This window comes from Lithobates pipiens, unplaced genomic scaffold (assembly GCF_037356315.1).
Source record: "Lithobates pipiens isolate NorthernLeopardFrog02 unplaced genomic scaffold, aLitPip1_a1.2 Scaffold_13, whole genome shotgun sequence".
Classification (NCBI taxonomy): domain Eukaryota; kingdom Metazoa; phylum Chordata; class Amphibia; order Anura; family Ranidae; genus Lithobates; species Lithobates pipiens.
The window spans coordinates 280652923-280666950 of NW_027507718.1; the positions used below are offsets into that span (position 1 = coordinate 280652923).

The 14028-nt window shown below is 40.9% G+C and overlaps 1 protein-coding gene across 3 annotated transcripts in view; it reads right to left on the bottom strand.

Annotated features, from left to right (window-relative positions):
• Positions 1-3: 3 nt before the first annotated feature.
• The window catches only part of GIMD1 (GIMAP family P-loop NTPase domain containing 1), a 28665-nt gene continuing 14640 nt past the window's right edge, over positions 4-14028 (bottom strand). The window contains exons 3-5 of one of the 3 annotated variants that reach the window (XR_013272293.1): positions 5476-5766; positions 987-1226; positions 4-246 (exon numbers count right to left, since the gene is read on the bottom strand). Coding sequence is in view for 2 of the 3 variants with exons in the window: in XM_077476680.1 (XP_077332806.1) it covers positions 5500-5766 (267 nt within the window). In the remaining variant the exon portion in view is untranslated. Of the gene's footprint in view, positions 247-986; positions 1227-4163; positions 5767-14028 lie in introns of those variants that run through there. The other 2 variants (XM_077476680.1, XM_077476679.1) reach the window with 2 other exon arrangements.

Below are 14028 nucleotides of genomic sequence, written 5' to 3' on the forward strand. Positions count from 1 at the left end.
AAGTACAGTTATATCTCAATTGTTTAATAATAACAAAGGGTAAACAGTAAATGCCAGGCCAGAGATGAGTGTAGTAGAACAGCAAGCAGGATCTGGAGCCAGAAGGAATGTCAGCCAAGCAAGCCTTTAACAAGAACACAGGAGAGCGTCTCTAGAGATGTGACCAAGGTGAAGGCAGAGATCATCTGGACTGGATAGCTTAAGTAGGCAGGACTGAGGAGCAGAATATCATCAACAGGTGAGTCACTGTGGAAAGATAGAAGCTGGCAATTAGCCGACAGCTTAGAGGCCAGCTCAGAGAAGGAAGGGCTGAGCCCAGCCCTGACAGAAAGTAATATTACCTCCAGGGATTTTTTTGAATATTTTACTGCAAACCTATAGCTACAACATACACTTTCATTTTATAACATCATTGCTTATTTTTTAGTTATTTTTGACAATACAATATGAGTTTAGTTGAAAGCTCCTTTCATATTGGGTATTCTGTCAGCTGACCATCTCTTTCCATAACTTGGATTCCCAGAATGCTTTTCAGCTTTTCCTTCACTCTTTACTTTAAATTTCTAAGGATTGCATATCCCTGCAAACAGCAATTTCTGTACTGACTCCTAAAACTTCTCTGCAGTTCATAAGGCAGACTCTGAATTATGTGACGCAACAGTGGCCACCCATTGGGCATAGTGAATACGTGTCACAGAATTCAAGTAAATCAATGTGCGGGGATCATCACAATGTAAGTTTACAAACTTTAAAATTGTTCAGACTAATATGAGTAAGCTAGAAATAATTGAAATACAATGTAGACATGAATATATGGTTTTACGTTTTGACTATATAGATATGTTTTAATCAGGGAAATATGAAGTACTGAACAAGAGTTATATGGCACTAAACATTTTACCTAGTGTCCATCTGTATTGGCGCTATGAAAGAGAGACTTTGCCATAGAAATAATGCTGCACAAATACTGTAGCTGCTGTCCTCACCTGGGCAGATGTTTTGCTGGTGATTGCATCCCCGCTGCTGCCATCTTGGATGTGGGAAGCCGGTTGTGACTTCCTGGTATTTCACAGCTTGTTTCCCACTGCACATATGTAAATAGTGCTGTGCTATCCCAATGGACCCGCAGCCTCCTGGGACCTGTGACATGTCCAGGGCAGTCGTGGGGAGGGGGGCGACTTCTGCTCACATCATCTGGGTGATACAAGTGGAAGTGGAGTGGCTACCTGTCCGAAATAGGTACCCACCCCAAAAAAGAAAAATAGCAATTTATAACTTTCCTGAGGCCAGGTGTAAAGAACATTTTGTTTACTTGTTTTGGAACACTGTCAACTATCAAACCTAAATTGAAGAAGCTTTAATTTTCTCACAATGACTTCACCATAGAGTACTGTACTCAATACTGAGACAAAGCCATTTATCCTTGATCAATGTGTATCACTTTTCATAAATCTACGTGTCCTATATTTAGTATGTAAACAAATTTGTATTCAACAGTTTAGTGTACTGCATTTACTTGATTGTTTTCCCTGTTCTTATCTTCAGCCAAAATCAATGGTTCCATGGGTTAGCATATTCTTCAGGCTGGGTTCACAAATGTCTTACTGCGGTTTGCAGTCCGGAGTCCGATGCGTTTCTGTTCACCGGTTCAGGTGTGATTGAGGTGCAAATTTTTGCCTGAATTCGTGCCTGAACCGGACTCAAAAATGCACAGGCCCCTATTCAAAACCACACTGTGGCACACCCTTGACATGTGTGAAATTTCCATTGAGAGCTGGTCACATTCACATGTTATGCAAATTGGATGCTGGTAAAAAAAATATCCAATTCGCATATATGTGAACCCAGCCTTAAGCCTCACGCACACGGTACAATTGTTGGCAAACCGACCGTCTGATTTTTGTCTTAATGGCGTGTGCGAGGATCTTGTCTTGCATGCTAATGGTACACAATTGTCGTGTAACAAACACGAACGTAGTGACGTACTACAAGGTATTTCAGCTCTTGAGCGCCACCCTTTGGGTCCCTTATGCTAATTTCGTGTTTGAGCATTGATTCTGAGCATGCGTGTTTGTACTTTCGACTTTTGTGTGACGGATTTGTGTACTGACCATCCGAAAATCTGACAACAGACTGTTGTCCTCTGAAAATTTACTAGCCTGCCATCCAACATTTGTTGACTGAAAATTGTCAAAAGAAGCGTACTGACCGTCAGATTTTAGGACACCAATCTGTCAACAGACAATCCCCTGCCAACAATCGTACCATGTGTAGGAGGCTCTAGTCATCTAGTTCCCAAAGTGTGACATATGTAAGCTCAGAGTTCATAAAAATAGCCCTGCTAGCAAAATATGATGCCATAGATACGCTTTAACCTGAATCCGCTGGCTTTCTGTTTACATCACGTGATCAGCTATCATTGGCTGACAGCTGATCACTTAGTTTGGGGCCAGGATCGGCCCCTTACTTTGATCAGCCAAGAGACTTACCGATCACAGAGCATGCCGCAGTGGCACGCACGCAGGCAGCTCATGCATGAGAGGACGCATATGGACGCCCTCCCGGCAATTTAGGCCCGTGCTGTAGCTGTCTTTCGGCTAGAGCATGGGCACAAGGAGGTTACAGGCTAAATTCACCTTTTCAGAAAATAGCCTATGCAGTCAAGGAGCGCCAGTAGATATCAAAAATCTGTGCGGCTTTGTAAAATAATTATTCATTTTATTGTTTTATCTGTAGGCCATTTAGGTCATTTCAGAAGCCAGGCTAAAAGAAACTGATAGTTAGCAACCCCCACGTCCTGACATAAAAATGGTTGATTGCTCACTCCCAGCATTGCAGATGTGAAAACCGGCATTTTACAAATCCTAGCAACAGGGTTAGATGTGGGGGTTGCCAACTAGAATTTTGTTAGCCAGGCTTCTGACCCAAATGGCCTACAAGTGAAACAAAATCATGATAACTTTTCAAAGCTGCACACTATTCAATAGTTAATGGGGCCCCTGACTGCATAGGCCATTTTATGGAAAAGGTGAACTTAGCCTTTTAAAGCCCAATTAACCTTTGAGCCCAATTACGGCAAAAGTAAAAGGTTTAGCTTGCAGTGGGGCTGGGCCCGCATTGCAAGGGTTAAATGCTCATATAGTATAGGGGACTGTAATAGCAGTTTTGCCTACACGATCCTCCACACTGTTTGCCAGCGTCTCTTTCCATCCTAACCTCCAGTGCAAGGCTATGGTCCCTGCATAGGTCTTAAAGAGGACCTCCAGGTGCCCCCCCATTTTTTTTTATACGGCTTCCTGCACAATTCAGATATTCGCCCATCCAGTAGATCCAGCATTGTACCGCTGAGATCCTCTCACGCCCAGACACAGCTCCGTCCCGCCGCAGTGTACTCTCTGATGTCATTGAGAGGCCCATTGGCTCTTCCGTGATCAACGGGTGGGCCTCTTGATGACATGCTAATAGGCCTGCCCCTCCTGCTTTCCTTGAATGAAAGGCTAAGCCTCCTGAGATGTGTGACATGTATATCCTGGGAAGCACAGTGGGCAGGATGCGTGTCAGTCGGCTAAGGCGAATACCGTCATTGGGAGGCAAGGCCAGACTTTTTTTTTTATAAAAAAGTTAAACAAAACAAAAAAAGGCCAATACTGCTGCAGGATGGGAGGAGGGGTGGAATGTAAGGAATGTGAGGAAAAGGCTAAAGAACCGCTTTAAAGGTTGTAAAGGCTCAAGGTTTTTTTATCTTCATGCATTCTATAGCAAGCTGCTTGCTATGGGGGCACTTGGCAGGAGGGTGGGGCCAGGAGCCCCGGAGGGGGACCCAAGAAAAGGAGGATTGGGGCTGCTCTGTGCAAATCCAATGCACAGAGCAGGTAAAAGGTAAAAAGGAGGTTACCCCAGCTCCACCGCTGATAAATAAGTTCATAGACTGGAGTCCAGTGCTCAAGCCGGGCCTTTCAACTCACATAGATAGATGCTCAGAACAGAAGGGCTGGCGACTCTGCATGCTCTGGAATAAAAGTACTTTATTGCTGCAGGGTACAGAGCTATGCAGAAACTACTCTGTACCTTGTCGCAATAAAGTACTTTTATTTTAAGAGTACTCTGAGTCGACACAGCAGGTAACTATGACTTGTTTGTTATTAAAAAACAAAACACAAAAACAGCCTTTAATATCACTTTATTGATGTCGGGGCATCTGACTGCTTAAGCAAGGGGAAGAAGAGGCTGCAGAGATTGGTCTAACAGTGTAGAGGAGCTTGCAAGAGAGGATGGTCAGGTAAGTAAAACTGCTTTACCTGGTCCACATACTGTAGACATAAATGAGCAATTAACCCTTGCTGTGTGGGTGCAGCCCCACTGCAAGGGGATACTTTCACATTTCCAGCAGTTCAGCTTCTAATTTGCTAAAAACATTCCAAGTGCAGCAAAACAAAAAGTGTGCGAAGTCTTAAGATTTTTTTCTTAAAAATAAAACAAAAAAACAGCCTGAGTAGAAAAGAACGTGTCCTGCTAGCATGCTGCAGTGTGGAACAATTACTCATAGTGGGGAAACAGTGATCTCTTTGCAGAGCTCCATAATTCCCACTACTGAGTCGCTGCTAGTTCTCTCCAATCAGTGGGGAACATGACCTTGCTTGATTGAAGAGTTTTAGTTCTGACTCAATAGGCGGAGTTCCAGGCCTCTACAATAAGACCACCGTTTCCACATAAAAAGTGATGGTCCTACTCTACAGCTGCTGGCAGAGGACACTGTATGCTTTTCTACTGTATTTAGCTTATTTAAACTGACCATTAGCTTGGGTTTTAGTTCTAGAACATTGTGATAATTCATTATTGTAGGCTGTAGACATTATTGGAACAATGGTACAATGTTTTGAAGTATAGTAGGAAAATATAGTACAGTTTAACGCAGTGCATGTAGAATTTTTGCCTGTTTATTAGACATATCTTTTTAGATGGCATGCCTTTTTATGTTGAATAAATATAAGTGTCAAATTGGTTTATCAAGTGTATCATGTAAACCCTTGTGGTTATTCCAAGCCTAAACTCCCTGTGTGAAATAAAACTTTAAATTAAAAGAAAATTGGTTGCTTTCTAAAATGTTGGGACACATTTATTTGCTAGATACACTCGGATTTATATTTCACAGGAAGTGTATTTACATCCTTGGGCTAGTCATCAATTTTCATTAGTTGTCTTCCAAAAAAGGCACAACACAGTCGGACTTTCTGACGGAAAATGAGCGATCGGACTGTGTTGTCCGAAATTCCGATCATGTGTGGGCTCCATCTGACTTTTTCCGTTGGAATTTCTCATACACAACCGTGCGACCGTGTGTATGCAAGACAAGTTTGGGCCAAAATCCGTCTGAAAAAATCCGACAGATTTTGTCGTCGGAATGTCCGACCGTGTGTACAGGGCATAAGAGATAATAGGTATTCCACTCTATATTGATATGTCCATCCTTGTTACCTTAAGGAATGTATCATAAGCTGGTCAATGTTTGTTAAATTGCACAGTCTGGTAACTGTTTTGCCTCACGAAATGTAAGATTTGATTGGCAAATACGGCTTGTTCTTCATGCAGAGTTTTGTCAGTTGGGTCTCTAAAAAAGTATCGGCCATGTACGTTCTCCAGGAGAGTTGACAGCGTGGAAGGAGCCGACCGGAGGAATTCATCTTCTGTCATTCGCACCTCTTCTAAGACATCTCCACGAGTGAAAACCACCGCCGTGAAATGTTTCCATTCTGGGCCCAGAAGATTCTGCACAAAATTAATACATTACAAAATGCTCTTGTTTATATATTAATAACAATAAATGCTCAATGAAACCCAAGTCTAGCTTGAGGGGACTTTTACCGCTTACCTGAAAATATGTTTAAAAGAGAAGTATGTTTTTTTTGTATAGTCATACTTACCTAGGTGGATGCAACATCAGTCCGATGCTGCAGCTGTCCCCCGGGGTCTCTGAGATTTGAGCCACACTCATTGGAGCGCTAAGCTGTGGAGTGGCGGGGAACGTCCATCTCAGCGGCTCACTGAGACTGCCATCAGTGAAGTCAGCTGGCAAATCAAGACTTCGGAAGTGACGTGCTGCCTCGACTGATGGCAGTGACGTCAGCAGAGAGCGGACTTCAGACCTCTCTCTCTCTGCTGAAAACAGGTCACAGGAGTGCAAAACAAATTTGACCCAGAGGAGAAGCCCAGCCTAAAAATCTCAGGCTGGACTTCTCCTTCAAAGTACAACTAAAGGCAAAACTTTTTTTTTGTTTTGGACAGAGCGGGGAGGGATTAGAATGCTTGTCAGGTTTCTTTGCTGTCTATGCCCCCCTCTCTATTTGTCCTGTTTACCATTATCATTGAAAGTAAAAGAAAATCCCAAATTTTGGGTTGTCTCCAGAAAAGTAATAGAGGGGAAATCATCTAGTGGGAAAACTAATTCTGGTGACCTGGGGGTCCTCAATGAATTCCCTTAATTTCTCTCACTTCCTGTTTTACTATAGGACAGGAAGTGAAGGTAAATCTCCACAATGGAACACAGATGGCGGGAAAAAAAATTCAGACAGGAGGTTATAACCCTCCCTTAGGGAAAGAAGAAAAAGGGCACACCAGCCTTGTGCATTATCCTTAAATTACTTTTAATAAAAATAAGATAAAAAAACTACTCACAAACATGTGGGATAAAGTTCGCAGTACAAATGATCTCCAGATGACAGCAGTTAGTTGACTGACAAACAGACTCCAGATGGTAATAAAGGAAATATCAAGGGCCACTGCTGCTGACGCGTTTCAAAGGGATACCTTCTTCCTCAGAGCCTAGCAGTGTTGTCACCTTCAGCTTCCCATATATATATATATATATATATATATATATATATATATATATATACATATACACACATACAACCAGGAGCATTTGGAGAGGCACCTCCCAGAGGGTTGGGAGGCGCCACCCACATTTGTGGGTGGCTCACAACAAAAGGGTGACGCCCACCAAGTGTTTGAAGACGCCACCCTACTGTCATCTACATGAGTCAATAAATGAACAACTTACTCATACACTTAATACAGTATACACACAGGGAAAGTAGTGTCCAGCAATACAAGTGCCTGTGCATGCACCGGGGGGTATAACCAGAGTCTACAGAGGACAGTGAACAGAATATATATAAAAATTATTATCAATGATAAAGCCAGATGGCAACAGTGGACATTTATAAAAGACATCTGCAATACTAGGCATCCCAAACTCACCCAGTCACTAGATTGCAGGTCACCTCCACACACTACTACCGACCAGGGTGAGCGGGGACAGTATCCCATTAAAAGGCCAATCATTTGTTAATGCACTGCCCCAGTGTATTAACAAATGATGACACTGTTGAATACATGCAAGTTTAATATGAGTTAACACACAGGAGCATTTCAAGTTATGTACAACCAGACTTCCTAGGTTGTTGACTATGCTTTTCTCTGCTGCAGTTAAAGTAGAACTATAGGCACAACTTTTTTTTTTCATGATAGATAGTGTAAGGAAAGTTTATAACTCCTGTGAGTTTTTGTTTCGCCATCTGTGTCCATTTGTGGAGCATTCCCTGCACTTCCTGTCCCATATCCAAACAGGAAGTGAGAGGAAATCCCTGCAAATTCAGGGATTCCTTGGGGATCTCCTTGTCAACAGAACTAGTGACACCTATGGAAGATTTCCTCTCTATTACTTTTCTGGGGACAACCCAAAATGTGAAATTTTCTTTTATTTTTACTTTCAATATTAATGGTAAGCAGGACAAATAGAGAAGCCAAGTTCCCTTAATTTGAAAGAAGCAGCAGAACGTAGGGAGGTCATCACCCTGTTATCTCCACCTGTAAGAAAGCTTCCACTGTTAGACTGATAGCACTTGATGCACGCTGCTACCTCTCATTCCCAGGGTACAGCTAGATATTGAAAACTAATATAATGATGGATAGCGGTACTTATTAACTCTTCTTAAAAAATTTATATCAAAGTGGATTAAATGGCAGTTATTTTTTAATATAAACATCTGGCCTTAAGCTTAAACAACAGTAATTATTCAGAGTCTTTAAAAATGTAATGCATATACTGTCATCTAATAGCTGAATCCTTGTAAAAGTTGCAGCAGATCCCAGTGGTGCATTGTTTTGGTTTTACTCATTAGAACTATTATATACTCAGTATTAAAATTATCATAACTACATAATCACTTTTGTAGTCAACAAAGACTTTAAGTAGACTGTGCATGCAAAATGGTTTGTCATGCAAAATAATTTTCACTGTTGGATAAACGTAAGATTATTTTTTGTTGTATTTTCATTGATTTATGAGTGTAAATCATTATATGCTATAATGGTTAAAACAAATGAACGATATTATTTAAACAGACCACAGTCTAGCACTAATCGGATACTTCTGCTTTTGTTATGTCAAATGTTCATGGTTACTTCTGCTGAGTAGTTGCACACCAGCATCTTCTGCTTTTACAGATATTAATGTATAAAAAGTGTTGTTCAGCAGTTTTAATTTCAGATGTAATGATTCTTTAACCACTTTCAGACTGGACCAATTTGCTGGTCAAAGACCAGACCACTTTTTGCGATTCGGCACTGCATCGCTTTAACTGACAATTGCGCGGTCGTGCGACGTGGCTCCCAAACAAAATTGACGTCCTTTTTTTCCCACAAATAGAGCTTTCTTTTGGTGGTATTTGATCACCCCTGCGGTTTTTATTTTTTGCGCTATAAACAAAAATAGAGCGACAATTTTGAAAAAAACACATTATTTTTTACTTTTTGTTATAATAAATATCCCCAAAAATATATAAAAAAACATTTTTTTCCCTCAGTTTAGGCCGATACGTATTCTTCTACATATTTTTGGTAAAAAAAATCGCAATAAGCGATCATTGATTGGTTTGCGCAAAAGTTATAGCGTTTACAAAATAGGGATAGTTTTATAGCATTTTTATTAATAATTTTTTATCATTTTTTTTACTAGTAATGGCGGCGATCAGCGATTTTTATTGTGACTGCGACATTGTGGGGGACCCATCGGACATTTTTGACACATTTTTGGAACCATTGTCATTTATACAGTAATCACTGCTATATAAATGCAGTGATTCCTGTGTAAATGACACTGGCAGTGAAGGGGTTAACCAGTGGGTGGCAGTGTAGGGGTTAAGTGTTCCTAGGGGCGTGTTACTAACTGTGGGGGGGTTGGGCTTTCATTTAGTGAACACTGATCTCTGCTCCAATCACATGGAGCAGAGATCAGCGTCACTAGTTGCTAGGCAGAATGGAGAAATGTTGTTTACAGTGGCACTTCTCCATTCGGCCGCTCCGTGAGACGATCGCGGGGATGCCCGCGGCGATCGAGTCTGTGGGTCCCACGACCGGACTCACGGGGGTCCCGACCAGCGTGGGAGCCCGATGGCAGGGCGGCAAATTTAAAGGGATGTACATGTACGCCCATTTGCCTGCCCGTGCCATTCTGTCGACGTACATCGTCGTGCGCTGGTCGGCAAGTGGTTAAAGGGTAACTCCACTTTCGCAAGACAAAAAAAATAGCATAGCGAAAAAAATAAATGTAGCGTATACAATTGAGACTCAAGTCATATTGTGATTGAATATTGTTAAAAATGACCTTTCCTTTTAACTCTGCAGCTGTGTGATTTTCTGCTAAATGCAATACAATATGGCTACCTGGTGGTGTTCTGTACACTGATGGTTTACAGAATGCCCCCTAGATATGTTATTGCCTGCTTGTGTGATTGGCTTACTAATTTTCCCAGAAGTCTGCACTAAGATACAAGTCAGATTTTTGGCACCTCCTGCAACAAAAATGTCATATTTTGTGATAGACCCCCAATGAACAATCACGTCTAAAGGGATGCAGGCCCTGCCACTTTCCTCATCAGAGCCCTGCATGTGCAGCACCTGATTGATAATTATAAAACCACTCCCATAAAAATGTACATGGACACAGACAAACAAACAGTTATTCCTTCAGAATAACAAAAAGTAGGAATCCGCAATAAAGTTTGTTAAAATCCTTGCAATGTACATAGATCACCCAGAGGGTAATGTTTTTTTCTGAGCAAGAGTGGAGTTATTCCTTAACCCCTTGGGGCCGAGCATACGCAAATATGCAGCTCCATTGGAATGGGCTTTTTTCTATAGAGTCGCTGTGTTGCGTTTGTTAAACAATATGATTTTTTTATATTAATCAGACATAACATTACATGGGACAGTCTGTTTAGTAGTTGGTCATAGAAACAGAAATCTGATTACTGTTAGGTTTGGCTTGAGTGGATACTTCTCAAACAAATGCTGTTGGATACAATAGGGACGTAGATACCATTGTTTTATTCAGCTAATGGTTCGAGCAGTATATTGTCTCTATAGCTACAGTAAACAGGAAATATATAACCTATGGCATGTATGATGGCAGAGTGCCATCTTGAGGTAGAATTTGAGAGTGCATCTCTAATTGAATGACAGAGATGTCTTTCTGTTAGTCGCTTCTTATGGTCAACAACCTGAGCTATATAAAGGTTGCCAGGCATAAGCTGGCCAGGACTTGCATCATGCCTTAAGACTGAAGAGGAAAAGTCTGTAACCAGCCATTGAAGAAGAAAGATATATGATTTCCAAAGCAACTGCCAACTGGGTCCTCCTCAAAGAGATCTCGAACACACAGTAAACGGAGTTAAGTAGTTTTTGCTTATTTTCTAGTCATCATGCTTGATATATCTGTCAGTCTTGTTATGTATTCCTAATATTGTAATAGTTTTGTATGTACAGAATTTTTGTTAAGTAAAAGCACATTTACACACGGCTGAGGTCCCAGATTCCTTGCTTATACCGCAAAGTAACCTTGCTAGATAGACGCAAGCAAAACAGTCGCCTATTTTCGTATATGACTTTGTGCTGCCCGACGCACTCCCAGCACAAAGACCAGAGTCTGGCTGAATGCCCTGGGCCCCTTACAAACGATCGGGACCTGGAACTCCAAATTCCAGGTCACCTGATCGCTGTAATAGCCTCTGATTGGCTATCACAGTGATCAGTCAAGCCCTCCTCTCTCTGAATGGAGGAGACCAATACATCAGATCTCTCTCTGTCCCTGCAGAAAGAATAAAAAAGGCATGTAAAAAATAATAATAATAATGAACGATAAAGAAATACAAAAAGTACCAAGGTCAAGGTTTGATTTAGGTAAGTGCCAGGGTTAGTGTTTGGGTCAAGGTCAGGGTCAAAAGTTAGGGCAAGTATTTTTTTTTTTTTTTCAAACTAGCATCAATGTCTGTGTTTTCTTAGGTAGAATAAAAAAAGCAAAATGTGCACTGTTGCTTCTGGGTTGGACTAAAGGTACAAACAACAACTAACATACACATATGTGGTATCGCTGCAATCGTCAGGAGCAGTAACATTTATTTTGGGTTGTTTCTTAGTGGAAGGTTATGGGAGTAGCAAGAAATATACAGCTAAATTAAAAAACGTTGGGCCTTCCTTTGTTAATACAAAAAATCAGGAGATATCCATTACCATTTTAACAAAATTAAAGTCCAATTTGTCTTAAAAAAGAAAAAGGCATAATCCACCTGGATGCACAAAGTAGGTGATGATATGTACGGTTTTACTAACACGTCAAAGATGTAAAATTGTATATTTTGGTACAGCGTTGCATGACCACACAGTTGTCATTCAAAGTGTCACAGCGTTGAAAAGCTGAAAATTGGCCAGGGCAGGAAGGAGGTAAAAGTGCCCCGTAGCCAAGTGCGGTAGTTGAAAAGTGCTTGTTCTGGTAGAAAAATGTTCAAAAAATAACAGTAGGATCAACAGGTAAAAAAAAAAAAAACCTGAGGAAGCTTAGAAAAGAAAAACAAAGAGTACTTTGTAAATGCCAGTGACAGACGGCATTATAAATGCCATTTTTTATTTTGCCTTTAGTATGAAAATGTAAATGTAAAAATGACAAAAGCATATACATTCACTTCTGCTAAACAAGCCAAAAACATTTTTTGAGATGACTATAACGTGAGCAGTGCAATATGGGTAACCTTAGTGTTCCCTAGAGCACATTAGTCTCATGCTTTTCCTCAAAACCTTCTATACAATATTTAAAAATCATATTTTATTTGAGGGTGCACATTTTGAAGCTTGCAAGTACTCAAAATGATATGAAATAATACATAGAAGTTGACATAACAGGATGTGATCACGTGTCTCTGCTACTTCTACCATGTGATTAAATGATTGTATCCAGAAAGATGAAAGCACGGCTCGCATTTCATGATCTTTAAAATGTTTTCATTTTTAAACAAATTGTGGAAATTATGAAACCCAATACACTCTGGTTCTGGCACAGAATTGTACAGACACTGCAATAAGAACATATGTTATACTAGAAAGTACACAAACTTTAGAAAAGTTATGATGTTTTACTACATGAAATCTCATATTTTGGACATAAGTATTAAGACATCATTGTAAGTGCCCCACGCTATGCGTTTGAAGTTTTCAAACAGATCATTTAAGCCCTTCATAACACCATTCATTTTGAATTAGCCTCTGCAGTATGATTTTAGTTTGAATCATTAGGGAAAATAAAAGCATTTTAGCCAAAGTAGCATTTAGTCTACTGATCCTGCCCTATACACATATACAAATCTCCTGTGAAGGCCAAATATTCAAAGCTTTCATATAGTGGCTCATTTTTGCCATGTTCTATAGATGAATGTTAGATTCTCGCTTGTTGCTTAACCATTTGCCTATCAAGCACTTTCACCCCTTTTCAGCCCAGACCAATTTTCAGCTTTCAGTGCTGTTGCACTTTGAATGACAATTGCGTGGCCATGCAACACTGTACCCATCTGAAATGTATATCATTTTTTGGAGACAGATAGATAATTTTTCTTCTTCACTGATGTGTGCCTATGAGTCTGCACTGATGGGCACTGATAAGTCGGCACTGATGGGCTGCTCTGATGGGGGCTGATGAGGCTGCACTAATGGACACTGATGAGGCTGCACTGATGGACACTGATTAGGCTGCACTGTTCCAAAATTATGCACAAAGGTAATTTTTCTTCTTCACTGATGGGTACGGATAGGCTGCACTGATGGACATTTCTGAGCCTGCACTTATGTGCAAAATTGTTACAACATTTTGCACATAGGTAATTTTTCTTCTTCACTGATGGGTACGGATAGGCTGCACTGATGGACATTTCTGTGCCTGCACTTATGTGCAAAATTCTTACAACATTTTGCACATAGGTAATTTTTCTTATTCACTGATGGGCACTGATAGGCTGCACTGATGGACATTTATGAGGCTGCACTGATGGGCACTGGTGTGTCTGCACTGATGGTCACTGATGTGGTTGCACTAATGGGCACTAATAAGCTGTACTAATTGGCACTGGTAAGCTGCACACATTGGCAGTGATAGGTGGCACTGATATGCTGCACTGATGGACTTCGATATGCTGCAATGCTGGGAACCGATATGCTGCAGTGATGGGGCTACACTAATATTTAGGGCACTGATGATCAGTGCCCTGATTATCATTGTAAGTGTGCCCTGTCACTGGATCACCGGTTATCGGTTTTCCTTTCCTCAGACTGACAGCATTGAGGAAAGGAATGCCGATAACCAGTATTTGTTTACATGTGATGAGCTGCGATTGGACACAGCTGATCACATAGTAAAGGACTGCCTTGATCGGCCCTTTACCTCAGTATGTGATCAGCTGTGTCTGAAGGACACAGCCATCACAGAGAGTGCCGGGGTGGGGGTTCTGGGAGAGAGGGGTGGGAAAAAAAGGGTTTAAAGCTTAGCTTTGAAAAAAAAGCCTCTTTATAACTTTAGTGACCTAATTTAGCTGTAATGAAGTACAGTACGTCCCAAGTTTTGAAGGCAGTTTGATTCTGTAAAAATCTTCTGTGCAGTGAATACAAGACAGGTCCCTTTCCCGTTGCTTAACTTCTGGTGCTGTAATG